We start from the raw sequence: 17,676 nt of genomic DNA, 5'->3' as shown, positions 1-17,676 counted from the left end.
ACTGTGTCGTTGGGGGTAGCGCAAAACTACTTGCCTCTAAGTGCTCGAACTCCAATTTCATACACTGACAGCGTAAGTTGGAAACTCTACTCTAGTAGAATGACAGTAACAAACCGCGGTTTCATTTCGTGTTATATCCCTTGTAAAACACGATACTGAATCGTGGTAACAGTTTTGTTCTCCTAATTTCGTTCAAAGTTCGATAAACGTGTCTTTGATACAGAATGCGATGTTAGGGTTGCGAATTATTGTACAATTATTGTGTAACTTTCATGTTAGACGAGTGTGTGGTTAGTATGAAAGGCTGCGAGTGATTGCGACATATTGTATGGCTTGCATTCCTATGGAATGTATGGAATGTGTGGAATTTGTGTAATGTATGGAATGTATGTGATGCATGACTGTACGCAATGTACGTAACGTATGATCGTAATGTAATGTATGTAATGTATGATTGTATGATTGTATGTATTGTATGACTGTTAACGCGATCGTTGTTCGGGAGACAGAGTTCCATAATTCAATCTCGTATATGCGGTTTAGAGTTAAGATTTAGACTTAAGTTTGAGATTGAACTATAGAACGTTTGTCTCCTTTGTTCGTAACCCCGGGCCAAGTAGAATAAAATCTCTGCATTCCTTAAGAATGCAGAGTTATTTTTATGTATGTTAATGGAGGGTGGTTGGGATTAGGGACCGGGTGGGTCTCGTGCGTAGTCACCTCCTCGTGGTGAGACCTGGTAATTGATATCTTTTTACAAACGTTAGACTTTTACAAACTTTAATGCTTGTAAAACGATATCGAGCTAAGAACTACGCAACCTACAGTTCAGTTTAAACCGTGAAAATTTCTTTCCTTTCTTCACTTCACGATCTAAACTGAACTGTAGGAACAATTAGTTGATAAGTAAACTATTGAGCCCCCAGCGGGCCACCGATGGACGACGAGGGATATTGCAGGGACATCGTGGGATGCGTGCGTCTTAGTTTTAAGTTGCGTGCGTTTAGTTTATGTAAATTCACTGTGAGCGTATTCTGTACAAAGACACGTTTATTTAACTTGGCACGAAATAAGGGATTCCTTTTCTCCAACGTATCAGATACAATTAATTGGACATATCCGAGAACAATTTCCGGGTGCAGCATCCTTCTCTTTCTAGACAGACTAGTTTATAGTGAATATAGAATATTAAACGCTTCCGCTAATCGCATTTCATCATCCATGCCTCTTATGTCAACGATGTTATGGAACTCATTTCATTATTTGACGAAAATTCATCGATACATTATCTCATGAGATGTTTACAGTCATGATTTTATTTACTGCGAATTCACATCGAGTGAGTATAATTTTATGTATGCATTGTTATACAAAATTTATTATCAAATCAAAGTCTCTAATATATGTATATGCATTTCCATTCAAAAATTCAAAACATCTTTTACTTTAAAATCAAACAAACTTTTCCATACAATTTTCTAAGAACTAAGAATATTATTGCAACATTTATCTTCAAATATAATTAATAAAAATTTCACTGTTATAAAAATATTAAAAATTATAAATATTATTTGTTATTATATTTAAAATATCTATTTATTTAAAAATGTGATTAGTTTGAAAATGCTTTAAATTTCACGACCAGGAGCATATATGTAAAAATGTTTTTGAAATCTTTTAAATTTTTAATCTTGTTGAAATTAATTAGTTAAAAAAAAAAATGTAATCTAAATTTTATCAGCGTAAAGAAAATCCTTTTAATTTGTCGCAATACTTCGGATTATCAGAGTACTTGTGTTTTAAATAATATAAATGCTAAATTTATTATATTAAATTTTTTAGAAAGAAGAGAAATTTTTTAATAATATTTATTTAATAATAATGCTGGTGATACTAAAAAGTAGATAATTAAACAAGATAAAAAACATAGATTAACAACTAATATACGCGGTTACAACTCAAATAAACTCAATCAACGCTTTCCTTTTAACAACTCAATCGACGCTTTCTCACAACTCCCACTTGTTCGAGTCTCTCCTTTCTCAAAAAGAAAAATGTCTCACGTCACGTCGCGCTTCTTCCACTACATTCATACTTTCTTTTCACGCATTCCTACAGCAAACATTTTTTTCTTTTAACGTGAAAGAAATCTTGCATAAGACACCTGGCTCCCCTGAGGAAGAGAGCCAGGTAGTGTTGGATTCCTACCGACTAAAACCTCCACGATGACTTACCTCGTGTAGTTAACAGAAACTCCGGGGCCGAGGTAATCACTGGGTGTGCAAGGATGGCCTGTTAGGCTCCTGCTCAGAGTGCATAGTCCTCGACACCATCCCACTTTTCCAGCGGCCATAGCTGGGCCGCGTTTACCTAGGGTTCAAAATGGAAATCAGACCCTCACCTAGTCTCTTTTGAATCCAAGAGTACTTATGCTCGTGCAACAGTTATTACACCTTAATCACGTATATTCATACCCTATCTATATTCTGATACTTACAACACCAGCTTCACTAAGTCACAGCAGCGGCAACGACCCATGATAACTACTAAGAGCTCTCAGGGACCACCATGCTATCTTCATTTCGAAGCAATCGTGCTCCTAGCGCGGCGCCCGGATCTAGCCCTTCTTTTATCGCCTTTTCTGTCTCACCAGCTCAGTTTTTTCGCGGTTTCTTTCCCTTTCTTCTTTCACTCTCAGTGTCTTCACAGAAACTTGTGAGCGTATTCCTCTTGTTCTCGTTGTCCAGTAGCGCACCAATTACCGCAGACACAGAAAGATCAGCATTCAGAACCCTACGCTGCTCATCAAATGTGAGGCACTCCGCAGTGTCACATCTCGCCCTACACTCCATGCATTTCGCAGTGACGTCCGCACCTATGCGACACAGGTATTTTCCGAAACAGTCTTGGCCAGTCAGCATCTGTGTCAACCTGTATGTAACATCGTCCAGCATTACTGCCTCCAAGTTCTTGTTTCCATTTCACATATGCTCTTTTTAATACTTTTGCTATCGCTCCACATCCGCTTTTGTGCAAATAATTCCGTCTCTCCGGGTAGCCTGCACTTGTTAAAAGATCTCGGCATCCGTCTTAGCAATGAGGTTAAAAGGCACCATGTCAGCAAGTGTCACCTCATATGATACCGTGCAGTATGCACATGCAACACGAATAGTCATCTCTGTATTCTGCAGAGGATCTTAATATCATTCTTAGTTAAATATTGCGACCAAATGGGGACCCCATACAATGTCATTGATTACTCCTGTGTATAGACGCCTTACTCTAGTCTCAGGGCTACCAATATTAAGGAGGAGTCGGCCAAGATGGGCAGCCATTTCTTCCACTCTCGAAGCCAATCTGCTAAAATGCGAAATTGAGACGTTCATCGAGTGCAACTGCCAGATAGCGAATGGCCTCCTTTACTAGGATTCTTTCACCCCCGACGCATATCCAAGTTTGTAGTGGGCAACGAGACAATGGGAGGCCATAAAACCACACAGCCTCCGTTTTCTGAGCGGCTATTCTCAGACTCAGTTTAGTTATTTCAATGTTGAATGCAGCCACTGGGGCCTCCATTAATCTCAAGGTCCTTGTTCCTTTCCCTCAGCCATAAGCACTATGTCGTCAGCATAGCATATTATCTGCACACCGCTGGGTACTGCCGCATTCAAAACCGGGTCAAATCCCGAGTTCCACGTCCAAGTGGACCAAGAACAGATTGTTGTGGGACGCCCTGCTCTCCCTTCCCGCACTGTATATACCGACCCGTGCTAGTTGTCTGATATATTTGGGCCCGCAAGGTTTAAGTGCTCTGAGATCTGGCCCGCCACAATCCTTTTAAACAGTTTTCATTATATAAACGGGACGGAAAGAAAATGGTGCTCCCAGCTCCCTTTTTTCTGGCTTAGGAATCAAGACCAATATAGCTATAAGTTTTTCAGACCTCAAGAAACCTGCCAGTTAGCATGCAGTCGTCAAAGAACCTCCTCATCATGGAGCACACACAGCGTCAACGCCAGGGACACCACCCAGGCCCCAGGTAGTCTAGCGTGACTCCATTTGCCTAATCGCTCTAGCAAATTTCTCTTCTGTAACCGGCAGTGGTGAATTTACTCAATCAGGTAACAAGCGTTGGATTCCGTCTCGATCAGAGCACTGGAGAAGAGAGCAGCCAATATATTTTCTGGGGACGTCAGATCCAGCGACTCCATAATTGGTAAAGCCTTAGTCTGAAGTCTTCCAAGAACTACTACTACAAGAATCTACTACCCTACGGGTCCCGATCAATAGCGTTAACCAGCTCGTCCCAAGCCTTGGCCTTTGCAGATTTAATGGCCTGCTGAAAAGTTGTGACAGCCTCCCTATTGTGACGATAAAGATGTTCTTCATCTTTCGGGGTTTCTTTCTTCCTCCTGTGGGTCCGCTGAAATCTTCGGCGTGTCTGTAAACAGCTAGCACGCTTGTCTTCAATGTCTGAGGTCACCAATATGTTGCTCTTTTGCAGCCCGATTGCGAACGGGACATAGCGAAATCGCAGATCTCCCTCAGCTTCCTCTGAAGCCATGCCGCTTTCTGATCTGTGCTTGATGAAGGACATCGCATGATGCGACTCCGTCGCATGAGCAGCCGCTATTATTAAGTCTTGATCCATCTTTTTGATTGCACGTTTTCTAAGAAGGTGCTGTCTATGCTCACCATCCTCCATTGGCCAGAGAGTCCGTCGGTGACGTCTACAATTCGTCATGTGTCTGGAGAGGCGAAGTCGCAGCAACAGGTAGTAATGGTCGCTGAGCATCTCCACCTCTTTCACCACCCTCCATTCCAACGAGCTTCACTGCGGAGAAGGAGGCCCACGACATATCCACGACGGACTTCCTGTATCAGTAAGGTTCTTGTCTTTCTTACGCTTTCTCATTCTTTTAATTTTTTACTCCTTCTACCTCTCGACCACTCACTCTTTCGCGCTCTGCATTAGCAGACGGTAGCTTCATCACAGAGTCCCAGGGAGCAGCACAAAGAGGTGAGATGAGTGGACCATTTGACCAATATAAGTCTTCAACTTTGCCGAAGAGACACGGCCTACAAAGAATAATCAGCTACATCGAAGTTTTTGATCTGAGTCCAGAAAAACTCGTACCAGTCTCAGCTCCCCATAGCAAACATTATAGACCATCTAGTATAATGAACCGCAACTAAAGATATAATAGCTACAACTATAGATTATGACTTAACAACGACCTACAATATTACAATAACAATAATAGTAATATAACTATCATATCATATCATAACATATTATAGTTATATTAAAAGTATATTAAAATTAATATTTAGAAAAAGGCTCAAATAAAACGTAGTGGTATCTGAAGGAATTGAAGTGTGTTGATGATACGTGCGTGGATAAAGGAATGTAAAGGTAATAATGTAGAGGGTAAGGTGAGGAAAGGTTGTGCGCGTTTCTCAGAGTCGCTGCCTAGACTCAATCTCCAGTGGGGCTGATGGCAGCGACCTCTTACCCCAAACACTTGTTATAACTACTCTCGCTAGGCTGGTCCCACCATCCTTAGCGGTGTGTTCTGCACTCTGCTTAACATCGAATATCGCTAGACTTCGACGCTAGGCACATAGCCACTTGCGGCTTGTACAAGTTGGCGTTCGAAACTCGTACTCGAGGAACTATAGGTCGCTACAGTGGGACTGATGGAAACGACCTCTACTCCAAACGCTCGATTTATTAGGAACCTCTAGGTTGGGCATGAAAACAGAGACCCATCCTAGATGGTGCTGCGCACGCTGCCGCTTAACTTGAAGATCACACTCGATCTGTAGGTAAGCGGCATCTACTTGCGGTTGATGGTATTCGTATCTTTGGAACTGGTGAATACTAGTGTATAGTAAGGACGGACGGTCATGTGCTAGTCGCTATAAACGTATAGGTAACTGGTAAATGATAAAGTCACCGTACTACAAAAGGAAATTTCATATTTTATTTTATGCGTGTATATGATACAGAATGTACGCAACGAATATATTTTAAACGACGTAGATCATAGTAAATTGTCTCAGCTATTCTCTTCTCGCACTCTTTAATTAACTGATTCCTCGGTGACTTATATATAAAGTATTCATAAAGTCTCTTTACAATTTCAAAAATTTATTACAAAGGCAATTGATGAGATATCTTCATCAGATTTGTTCTATGCATTCAGTAGTTATCAAGGTTTTTATCACATTGCATTTCAGGTACCGTGTTGATGAATAAGATGTTAAATGAACCCCTTACAAATGGCTACTCCTCAAAAGAAGGCACAGCGTGTATCATGGTTTATTGAAAATTGGATCTGCAGACTCAGCGAAACTTTAGAACTAAATATGGAAGAGATCCACAGTCACGTCCATCAATTCGTGCATGGCACAAAAAATTTATGGAGACAGGAACAGTGTCCAATAAAGGGAGGAGTGGACGACCAAGAACATCTGAGGAAAACATCGATCGTGTAAGAAAAACCTTCGATCGTTCTCCCAGACAGTCCATCCATACTGCTGCCAGACAGTTAGAGCTACGACGTTCAACAGTGCACAAAGTCATAAATGAAGCAAAAAGAACTTAAATATATAAGTCTCATTTTGTAATAATTTCCACTTATCTGTCTTTTCATTTGCCTTCGTAATAAATTTTTAAATTGTAAAGGGACTTTATGGACATCCTTTATATTCTTAGCGACTTATTATATATCTCTTTGACGACTTATTATAAAACTCCTTGACAACTGTTAAAAAACTGGCTACTTTTCCGTGCTGTCTTATCTTCATATCTTATGTTTCATAAAATTGGCGCTGTTAATTTATCGGAAACGTATCTTTCGACGGTAGGGTTGAGCGGAAATAGATGTCACTACGCTAGATTGAGTGGAAATAGCTGTCGCTACAGACGGCTACAAATACTACATTATAAGCATTATGAATGATATAATTATTTACATTTTACATTTAATTTGATTTTCATTACAAATTACGATATTTTAACCAATATTTACTAATATATAGATAACTAATATGTGATTAGGTTAAATTATTTTCATACTTTCATCCAAATAAAAAATTCAAGTATGCCTCCAAAAAAAAATGCAAATCCTTCAAAGGCAAATAAATCTAAAGCTGTAGGAACTGGAAAAGAAGAAAAAAAAGGAGGAAATGCTGTGAAAGTGAGTATATTATATTTACATTAAATTATTAAAATATTTTTGACTATATATGTCTCAAAACAATAAATTTATTTTTTATTAAAAAAATTTTTTTAATTGTTTAATCGTATAGGTTAGACATATACTATGTGAGAAACAATCAAAAATTTTGGAAGCTTTGGAAAAATTGAAAGGTGGAGAGAAATTTAACGAAGTTGCTACTACGTATAGTGAAGACAAAGCAAGATCTGGGGTAATTTTTATACATAATATGATAATATAAATATAGTTGTTACATCTTTCTATTATCATATAACAATCAAAATTTTTACATTCTTCTAATTTGTCACTACAAATATGTACTGCATTAATACTACTACATTAAGAAATATAATTTCATTTATGAAATCTGTGTTGATACATGTTAATCAAACATGTTTTATATTTTTCAATATTATCAACAGTTTCAATTTAAACGCTCAAGAAAACAGCATTAAATTAAATATCTTATATACATATGCGCATAGAATGTTTATTCAATAGAATATTTCTTTAGTAAATGAAAAGTTCAAATCTATTTGTCTTTAACTATGTTATTCAGAAAATTTTTCATTACTGTATAATTATAAAATGATGTTTTATTTTATTAAAAATGTATATCTTAAACAGTACAAAAATAGCAATATATTATTAACATGTTGAATACAGTACGTATTATGAATGACAAATGCTAATAAATATAATAATGCAAATGTATTTTTTTCATTTTTATTTATGCAATCATGAAAATCATTGAATTGTATATGTTTAAATTTATTATAAACATGTACTTTCAAAAAATATAAAAAGTAGTATTCTGTGTTGATCATGAAAAATTTGTTTTTATATGCTTGCTATATTATTTGTGAAAAAAATGCTGTAAACCACTGTGTAAATATTATTTGTATATTTATATTATTTCTGAAAATAAAAAAATATATTTCTGTCTAATAATTTTGAAAATTAATATTTGAAAAAGGGTGACCTTGGATGGATGACTAGAGGATCTATGGTTGGACCTTTTCAAGAAGCTGCATTTGCATTACCAATCTCTTCTATTAGTTCTCCAATTTACACAGATCCTCCAATTAAAACCAAATTTGGCTATCACATTATAATGGTAGAAGGTAAAAGATGAATAATTTATAAACAATTTTATACATTTAATACATAAATATGCATATATTCAATTTAGTTTTATGCAATTATCAATAATTTGTATAATAATGTTTATTAAATAAATTTTTATATAACACACATCATTTTACATTATCTTCTTTTATATATTTATAGTAGTATAATATTATAATAATATAATTAACTTATAACAGTTTATATATGAAACAAAAAAAGAATATTTCTTTATTTTAAGATTGACATCTACATAAATTATATATTTATAAATATACTTAAAATTTGTACTTTTATAGTGTATAACAAATAAATTATGATATATATTAATAGTTTCAAAAAATAATCATTGAAATATAATATATATTTCATATTAATGAAATAATATCTATATTACTAAAAGCCATATATAAAGTATATTTTACTTTTTTTTTTTAATATAAAATTCTCCTTAAAATGTATCAGAAAAAAAATATTACTTTTAAGATAGCTTCAATATATTAATAGTTTGTAATAAACATAATAAGTTTACATAACAAATATTAAGTAATTATAATTATGTAATATATAATAAAGCTATTTCAAATACGAATATTAGGACTGGTGAAATGAACATATCTCAATAAAGAATCATTATCTTCACACACCCATGGTTTTTTATGATGACAAGCAACATCATGCCAATTTACTCCATCTTTATAAAACTGATTTAGTACTGCTAAACAATTCTCTGGTGCACCTCCTTGTTGTATAGCTTCACGATTATCAGGTTGTGGTTTTCCAATACTGCAACAGTTATTTATTAATTGTTAATTTAACATGTTATGAAAATTTATTCTTTTAACTCAAAAGGCCGACGAAAAACAATTACAGGACAAGTGTATACCGAGTCGTTATAATCCAAACTTGAACACTCATTACAGATATTTTAGATTTAACTCTAAATGAAATATGTTAAAATATATTATAAATATATTTGTAAAATAAGTACATATATTTTATTATGTACCATATATACAGAATATTTTTTTTTATTTTATAATTTTGATTACAGATAAATTTGTAATATATTTGTTGTTGTATCATGAATTTTCTGTATAATTCATTCAATGATGTTTGTTTTTTGCGGATGAATTCAATATAATATAGTTCATGTCTGCTTTCAAAAGTAAACTTGCTAATTATTGCAAGTCTGCTTTCAAAATCACTAGTTCCTTTCTTAATATTTTTTTTTATGTTAGAGACGGCTAAAAGTTCAAGAAAAATGGAATCAAGCGTTGTATTGAGCAAATTAGTTTGAAATTTATTTTTCATTGCATTTGATGCATAAAGTAAAACAGAATTTTTGTTTCATCATTAAAATTTTTCTGTGTAGAACTTCCTTAGCGAAAACAGTTATGGAAACTTGTGAGATATATAAAAAAAGTTCATATGTGTATTTGAAAAAGACTTATAAGTTTTAATTTTTCTTTAAAGATTTACCTTTATATGTAATATATATCTATTGTCAATTTTATGAAAATTTCATATAAAATTTCAATATATTGATGAGATATTTCTTACTAAAATAAGACCAAACATAATATTATTATAAAATTTTATTGCTTTTTCAGTATTTTTCTATATTCATGACCATCACGTATAGTACACATGCCCGCGTATATACAAAATATAAAAATAAATGAACACTATTCTAGAAATTATTAATAAACATCGTAATATCAAAGTAGCATTGTTTAATTGTGATTTAAATAATATTAAATTTCTAGAAATTATGTGAATTATAGTTCAGAAAAACATCCATTAACATGAAATTTGGAAAGAGTGAAGATTTTGAGAAAAGAAAGATTCTAAATATCAAATTTTAGTTTCGGATATTTAATAATTTCTAAGATAGATTTTGTGGAGATTAATGTAATCAACCGATTTCACTGTAATAGTCGTCGACTGTTAAATAACCGATGATGTAACAATAGATATCAGTATCTATCAATATCTATAGGATATTCCACTTGCAATCAGTACAGTTAAACTTCGTTTTCGGTTTCGCTATTTTTTCAATTTTTTTGTATAATTCGATAAAAAAAATAGGAATTGAAATCAAATTATGTCATATATTTACTATATTTACTTTTTCGAAACAATATCTATTTTCGCTTTTTTACTATTTGTAAATTCATAAATTTTGTATATTTAAAAAAAGAAGATGCAAATTTTATACATTCTTTGTGTTACACACCATCTTTAAAATAAACATACATACAGTTTAGTTAGTTTGAAGTTTGTTTATACGTTTACCAGACGAAAAAATGGAGAAATATCATTTTTAATGACAAAAAAGAACTCGGTTTGAACGGCTATCCTTGATAGATGTAGTTATTATTTTTATAATTTAAGAAAATAAATCGCCGTCAAATAGGGGACAGCATTAAAATATATAACGTTAAAATAGGCCAATATGAAAGTGAAAGTATTGAAATAATTTTTTACCATGTAAAATTGTCTTATGCTTGCGATTGTAATCTCTTCAAAATTCGAAGCAACACAGCATTTTTATGTAACACTAGTTCATTTCGTTTTTTTTGTAAACTTTTAGATTTCTCAGTATGTCAATAATTTGTACTTAATAATTTATCAATTCTGTTAATACTACATTTTTTTCTCTATATTCGCAACGATTCGATCAGTTTCATTCTTATTTAACACTCTTTCTCGAACCATTCTTCTTATTTTAAATAAATGAATTAAAATTATAAATAAATAATAAATTTTCATTTCTGTATCTGCTTGAATAATAACTAATAGAAATTCTTTCCCTAACTTTTCTTTTTTATATACATATATTATGCGAAAATTTTGTGTGTTTACTCTAATGCTATGCAACGAAAAGGTGTATAAAATCTACATCTCTTTTTAAATATACGAAATTCATAAATATATAAAATGTCTTATTTATCTATTAATATATTAATTTTATTATTTATTTTTATAGAAAAAATTAATTTTTGAATAATGTAAACATTCCTATTTTTAATACTTTTAAAAAATTAACATCTTCAATATTTCTAACTTCTAATTAGTTTAGATGTTAATATTTTCTAAACGGAATTATTAATATCCACGATTATCACTTTGATAAATTTGTAAGAAGATATATGAGTTCATATTTACCCTCCACTTTCGGACCAGTCATTATTAGAACGATCATTGGTAGGTGCAAGCTTTTGTAATTCTGCAGTCCAGAACCAACCATTAATATGAGGAGGTTGAAGATCAGGTCTATCGCACCCTTTGAAATCACAAAGTCGACCAGATGTCCAAATATATTTCACGTTATCTAAAAAGCATAATATTTTTGTATGCATATTCTATTACTATATATTATATAAATATATTAAATATCAAATATTTTAAATACTTTGAACAATGCGACTTTTAATAAACTCGTTCTCGACAGAAGTTTCCAGAGAAACAAGATCCATGCATCTTTGCCTGCAGAAATTTCTACCTGCTAACCAATCAAGTTCTTGTCCACTCGTTCTTGGATCAGCCCATGAGTAGTAGTAACCCTTGCCATTAAAACGTTCATGAATAATCCCTAAGATACATAATTATCTAATTTTTTATTTGAATTGATGTAATATTCCTAGTAAATATATATTTTTATCACTCATTATTAAAACCTAATTTACTTAAAATATTATTATTTCAATTCTAGAACAATTAAAATAATTTGCGGTTTTTCATAAAATTTATTTTATAATTGTTTAATATTTTTCTTAAAAAGAAATGATTTTAAATAATTAAAATATCAATATATTGGAAATCCAATATTAATGGATATTTTTTTTTTAAATTGTATATTTTAAATGAGAACCAAAAATACTAATAAAATCTTTATATTCCTTTTTTTTATTAAATACGTATTGAAATAATAATAAAATAATAAAATTAAAAATAAGATATTATTTTTAAGAAATGACATTTTAGTACAATTTTTTAATTGTAATTAACAATTTGAAAAAATTCAAATACTCTAATATTTTTTTTTATTAGATTAAATAGCTTCATAATAAATATAAAAAGTAATTGTATGTAATGCACATTTGAATCTGTATGTCATACACAAATACTTGGATTTTCACAATTGAAATAAATATATAAGTTTAAATACGATTATAATTTCTAATAATCCGAAATATAATTATCAGAATGACCAAATAAGTACTTTAAAGTTAAATTCTTATTCATTGTTTCTTCCGAAGAGAAAGTTATACCAGTGACATTTTTAAATATGTATTTCAGTCACGACTTAAATGTTGGATTGGTATGTTAATTATACAAGCTACTTTCTCAAATGACAAGAAGAAAGTTTAGTTGTACATAGCATAATGAAAATGAGCATTCCAGAAAAAATATAATGTATTAATATTACAATGTTATTGTTAGTATTATTAGTATTTTTCGCATACACACGAAGAAGTCATCTTAAATTTTATATTTTTGTAATTAAAAATATATATTTTGTAGATACATAAATAAGCATTTTTATTAATAAATTTTCGTATTTTTTATTATTAATTAATATAATTTTTTTCTATAAATGTTATTTGCATCTAAAAACTCTATAAATATATTTGAGGAATTATTCTCAAAAAATTATTTATTTACAATTATTTACAAAAAATTAGAATTGGAAATTGGATTTTTACTATTATGTAATATTTATCACATAATTCAAATTTACAAGAAACGTAATATGAAAGATTTATTATTAATATTGACAGAAAATATAATGAAAATATTTATATAAAATTGTAATTTATTTTTACTTACTTTGTGCACAAAGTGCAGGTATTGGAGCTTCTAAAATCCTTCTAGAAGGTTGAAACTGAGCCATTGATAAAACAATCAATGAACCAAGTATAACAAATCGTATCATTTTTATAACTAAAATTTTAAAACATAAATATTAATTTCATAAACAAACATATAAATATAGAAATTTTATATATGCTGTAACTTGCACTTCTATTATACAAATAAATTTCAATATGCTGTATAATTTGATATAATTACAAAATGTACTGTATTTACAATTACGGATTAAAAATTGTTTGAGGATTTTTTTATAAATAATACAATTAAATAATTTAATTTAATATTATAATGAAGATTATAATTATGAAGATTATATTATAATTTCGTATTTATATGGATACTTGTGTTAACACTCGAATGAAAATGTTCAAGTCCAGTCTGACAATGCTTAATAATGCGATAAAAAAAAAGAAGAAAAGAAAAAATAATTTTATACTTATTTACGTTAGAAGCGAACGAACACAGACATTGTCGCTTACACAGTTAGTTAACAATCATCGAAGTATTAAAGAAATTTATAATAATAATGTAGAAAGATATCAATGTAAGAAATTCATGATTTTATAATGTATTAGTGTTACTTTAATAATATGACAATGTGAGATGCTTAGAGCCATTATCAGTAATTTCTTTTTTAAAACATCACTAATATTAAAGAAAAATATTTATAAGGATAATATTTAACATCTTTAAATCACACTATTTGTTCCAAAAAATATTTTTTTTAAATTATTAGAATATTTCATTTTTAATTAAATTGGATAAAACAAAATAGTTATTATGTTGTGAATAAATCGTACTTTTAAAACAATTTAAGTTCTAAATTTAATGTAATAAAATTCAATTACATAAAATTTTGGCAATAATTAATATTATTAGTTAAATTATTTCATAAATATTTTCATCTTACAATATGAAAATAACATTGCTATTGATTATTTTATTAAAATCTAATTCCTACAATCATATATATTTTTTAATCTCTTTGTTTTAATAAAAATGGAAATATAATCATTAATCATATAATTAAAATCAATATTAATAAAAATTTCAAACAAAAATTTTTGAAACACGTTAAAAAATCTGCAATTAATTGATCAACAAAATATTTTTCAAAGATTTCTTTCTATGAAATTTTGTTTCGTTCCAATGAATTAATGATGCTTACCTATAGACGTCTTTCGAACAACTGCGATGCTTTCTTCAGAAGCACCCCTATATATATATAATGAGGACATGGTGTCAATACATTTGCGATTGCACAAGTATTTTCAGAGATGTCCTACCATAATTTAATATACTTTCTTTTTTTTATAGAATAAATATTATTATTTATTAATTGAAATTCTATATTAATTTTTGCAAAATACGAAGTATTTTAATTATGCAACAATTTAATAAACTGATTCATAAATTTATCAAAAAACAATGATATTTCATTACTATTATAAATTACTAATCAATAATTATATCACCATAAATTTTGTTCTGTAAAAATTGTAAATCTAGATATTAATAATACAAAATACAACATTAATAGAATTGTGTGCATATTATATATCGTTTAAATTATTAAATTTTGTATGTCATATTTCTTGTTAATATTTTATATATATACAATATATAATATTATATATATATAATTATATATAAATATAATTATATTATTTATTATAGTATTTATTACTATAAATTGTTGATAAAATTAATAAAAATACGCATTTTATTGCATATTTTCTAGAATCTAAGTAAAAAAAAATATGAGCTTTTAATCATAATAAATTATACAATATCAAATTATATAAGAATATTTTGAATTTAAACATTTTCCAAATATTTTTCTGTAATATAATTGTTATTACGTAATATACTTTTAATTTTACTTAATAATTTTATTTTATTAATTTCAATTTAATTTTCTTTTATAAATTACGAAAATATTTCTTTCTTATAATAATTTTATAAATAAATTTTTACAAATATTGATTAATTAAAAACTACATGTATTTAAAATTTAAAATATTAGTAAAATAAAAAGTAAAAATAAAAAATACTTCCGATTCTCTTAATTAATATTTCCAAAATATTTTCATCTTGGTAATAAGAAGCAGTATAAGTACCGTTAGAAAATAATTTTACGCGGTAATGTAGGTGACCTGGAAACCCAAAAAACATGCTATACCGATTGAATGAATGCGACTTTGATTGTATACATAAGGAATAATTTAAGAAAATATAATTTCAACAATTTTTGTAAATTATATTTACTATATAATGTATAGTTTATAATTTATATTAAAGAATAAAATATAACGCATTATTTAAAAATGTTTCATTAAGAAATAGGTATTAATATAATTTTAATTGAATAAATTTAATATATATTTGATTTGTTTTCAAAATATAATTAAATATTAAAACTATTCTAGAATATTATAAAAATATGAAAAAATTAATCAGTTTCTAAAAATTATAATGAAAAATAAATTCTTAAAAACAAATTCCATTAATAATTATCCATTATTTTATTGCAATAATAGTTAAAAATAATTATAATTGCATATATACAGTTATATAGGCATTTATAATCACTTTATTTATTAATATTTAAAGTATTGAATATTATATAAATATTTAAATACTATGTACATATATTAATAAGTATAGTTTTTATCAAAACAGGTGTACACAAATAGATAACGTTATTTATGAAAATTTTTACTATTTCGTGTTAATCATGTATTAGAAGTAAGAAAAAATGAAGTAATATCATCATAATATTATACTTGATTGCAAAATTAAAAGATCATAAAATTTTCATTAAATTTGAAAAATTATAAATTCCTGAACTTATTAAAAAAAAAATACCTAAGATCATTTGAAGAAGCGAAATTTTTACTTTATTATTCTCTCTCTCTCTCTCTCTCTCTCTCTCTCTATAATTATTAAATTAATATATTAATTTTATTTCAAAGTGCTTCTATATTATAAAGCACGAAATAAAAGTAATGATAATTTTCTTTTTCGAAACCAAAACTAAACATTTCACTGGAATTTAAACATTTTGTTCGTAACTCAAATCATTATGCATATGAGGATAAAAATTTTTTATTGATTTCATTGACATGAATTTTCATCATATTTCAATGAAAACTACCATGTGTGCATAAAAATAATTCCAGATATACTATACATTGTAGGAGAAAATTTGTAAATGTATCTCTTAGATATGGATTTATATAGACGTGCATATAATACTCAAAATATGCACACTAATATTTAAATCCTTATAATTTTATAAAGTTATTTAAATATATTTAAATTTAGGTATTTAAATACATATAAACACCTTTATTACAAATATTAATCTAACTTAATCTAAATTAATTATTATTTAAGAGATACTAAAAATTTCTTAATTAATTTAAAAATTTATTATTTATAATTATTTGTACTATTGTTACATTAAAAAACAAAATAGGCCATTATATGTATATACAAATTGTAACTATATAGTATGTACAAAAAGAATACATGACAAAAAAATAATAATTCATAGTATGTAGAATCTATATACATATAATATTAATTATAAGATTTATAAATATAAATTTATACATGAATAATAGAACAAAGATAGCAACATTCACATCAACATATGTTAAATTAATTAATTAATCTTTTCTAAATATAAATGAAAATATTATCTCATATTCAAATTAGAATATCTAATATAATTTTTTATATGAATAGATTTTCAAATAAAATCTTTTCTGTTTAATTAGTAAAAAATGTAACATAAAATATATGTTAATATTTCAAATAAAATATTAAGATTCTATATTTCATGTAAAATATTTTATTTCTTAATCTCGATTTTAAAATAACTTTTTACACTATAATAAAATATAATATAATAAAAAATATAATATAATAATAAAATATAATATAATATAACAATATTATTGCTAAATTTTATTTTAGACGATTAAAAATTATTGACTTTTCTGATTGTCTGATAGTTTACAACGAATTGAATTCAAAGTATAAACTTAAGTAAATTAATAATATAATTTTTTCAGAAAGCATTCTTCACATTATACCATATTTATAGTAGATTTATAGATATAGATCTTAAGTTATTAATATTATGTTTACTAAAAAGAACTCTATAAAACAAAACACTAGGATTATTTAATGATTTAAAGTGTATCTGTAGTATAACCTTAAAATCCCTAGTAATACTATAAACATGCTTATATGTATATATAAATTTACCTTCTTTCAAGAAATATAATGAAACAACTGTGTATTTTCGTTTTACACTGTAATAAATAATTGCACATATTGACTAAATTGTTTTTTATAAATCGGTTATGATCCTCCGTAAATGTAATAAACTAACAAACTTTGTACGTGTATTATAAAGTAGTTTTCCTTG

The 17,676-nt window shown here is 28.3% G+C and overlaps 2 protein-coding genes across 3 annotated transcripts; one reads left to right on the top strand and one right to left on the bottom strand.

The window, feature by feature from the left end:
* Positions 1-6,888: 6,888 nt before the first annotated feature.
* LOC122535894 (peptidyl-prolyl cis-trans isomerase NIMA-interacting 4) lies at positions 6,889-10,014 on the top strand. Of its 2 annotated transcripts, XM_043667787.1 has the most exons (4): positions 6,889-7,205; positions 7,318-7,437; positions 8,203-8,350; positions 9,968-10,014. In XM_043667787.1, exons 1-4 carry the CDS (start codon positions 7,110-7,112, stop codon positions 9,997-9,999), a joined length of 396 nt encoding a protein of 131 aa, XP_043523722.1. In that variant the 5' UTR covers positions 6,889-7,109; the 3' UTR covers positions 10,000-10,014. The 2 variants fall into 2 exon arrangements, with proteins under 2 accessions (XP_043523722.1, XP_043523731.1); XM_043667796.1 differs by lacking the exon at positions 9,968-10,014 and having other exon boundaries at positions 6,892-7,205; positions 8,203-8,480.
* Positions 8,867-17,602, bottom strand: LOC122535885. The gene is made up of 6 exons (XM_043667775.1): positions 17,514-17,602; positions 14,404-14,450; positions 13,191-13,304; positions 11,773-11,952; positions 11,526-11,691; positions 8,867-9,140 (listed from the first exon to the last, which is right to left on the bottom strand). The coding sequence occupies exons 1-6, from the start codon at positions 17,579-17,581 to the stop codon at positions 8,936-8,938; spliced, it is 780 nt and encodes a 259-aa protein (XP_043523710.1). The 5' UTR covers positions 17,582-17,602; the 3' UTR covers positions 8,867-8,935.
* Positions 17,603-17,676: the final 74 nt, after the last annotated feature.

This window comes from Frieseomelitta varia, unplaced genomic scaffold (assembly GCF_011392965.1).
Source record: "Frieseomelitta varia isolate USP_RPSP 00005682 unplaced genomic scaffold, Fvar_1.2 scaffold_154, whole genome shotgun sequence".
Lineage (NCBI taxonomy): Eukaryota > Metazoa > Arthropoda > Insecta > Hymenoptera > Apidae > Frieseomelitta > Frieseomelitta varia.
Note: the sequence above shows the minus strand (reverse complement) of the source record. Positions and strands in the feature narration are given on the sequence as shown.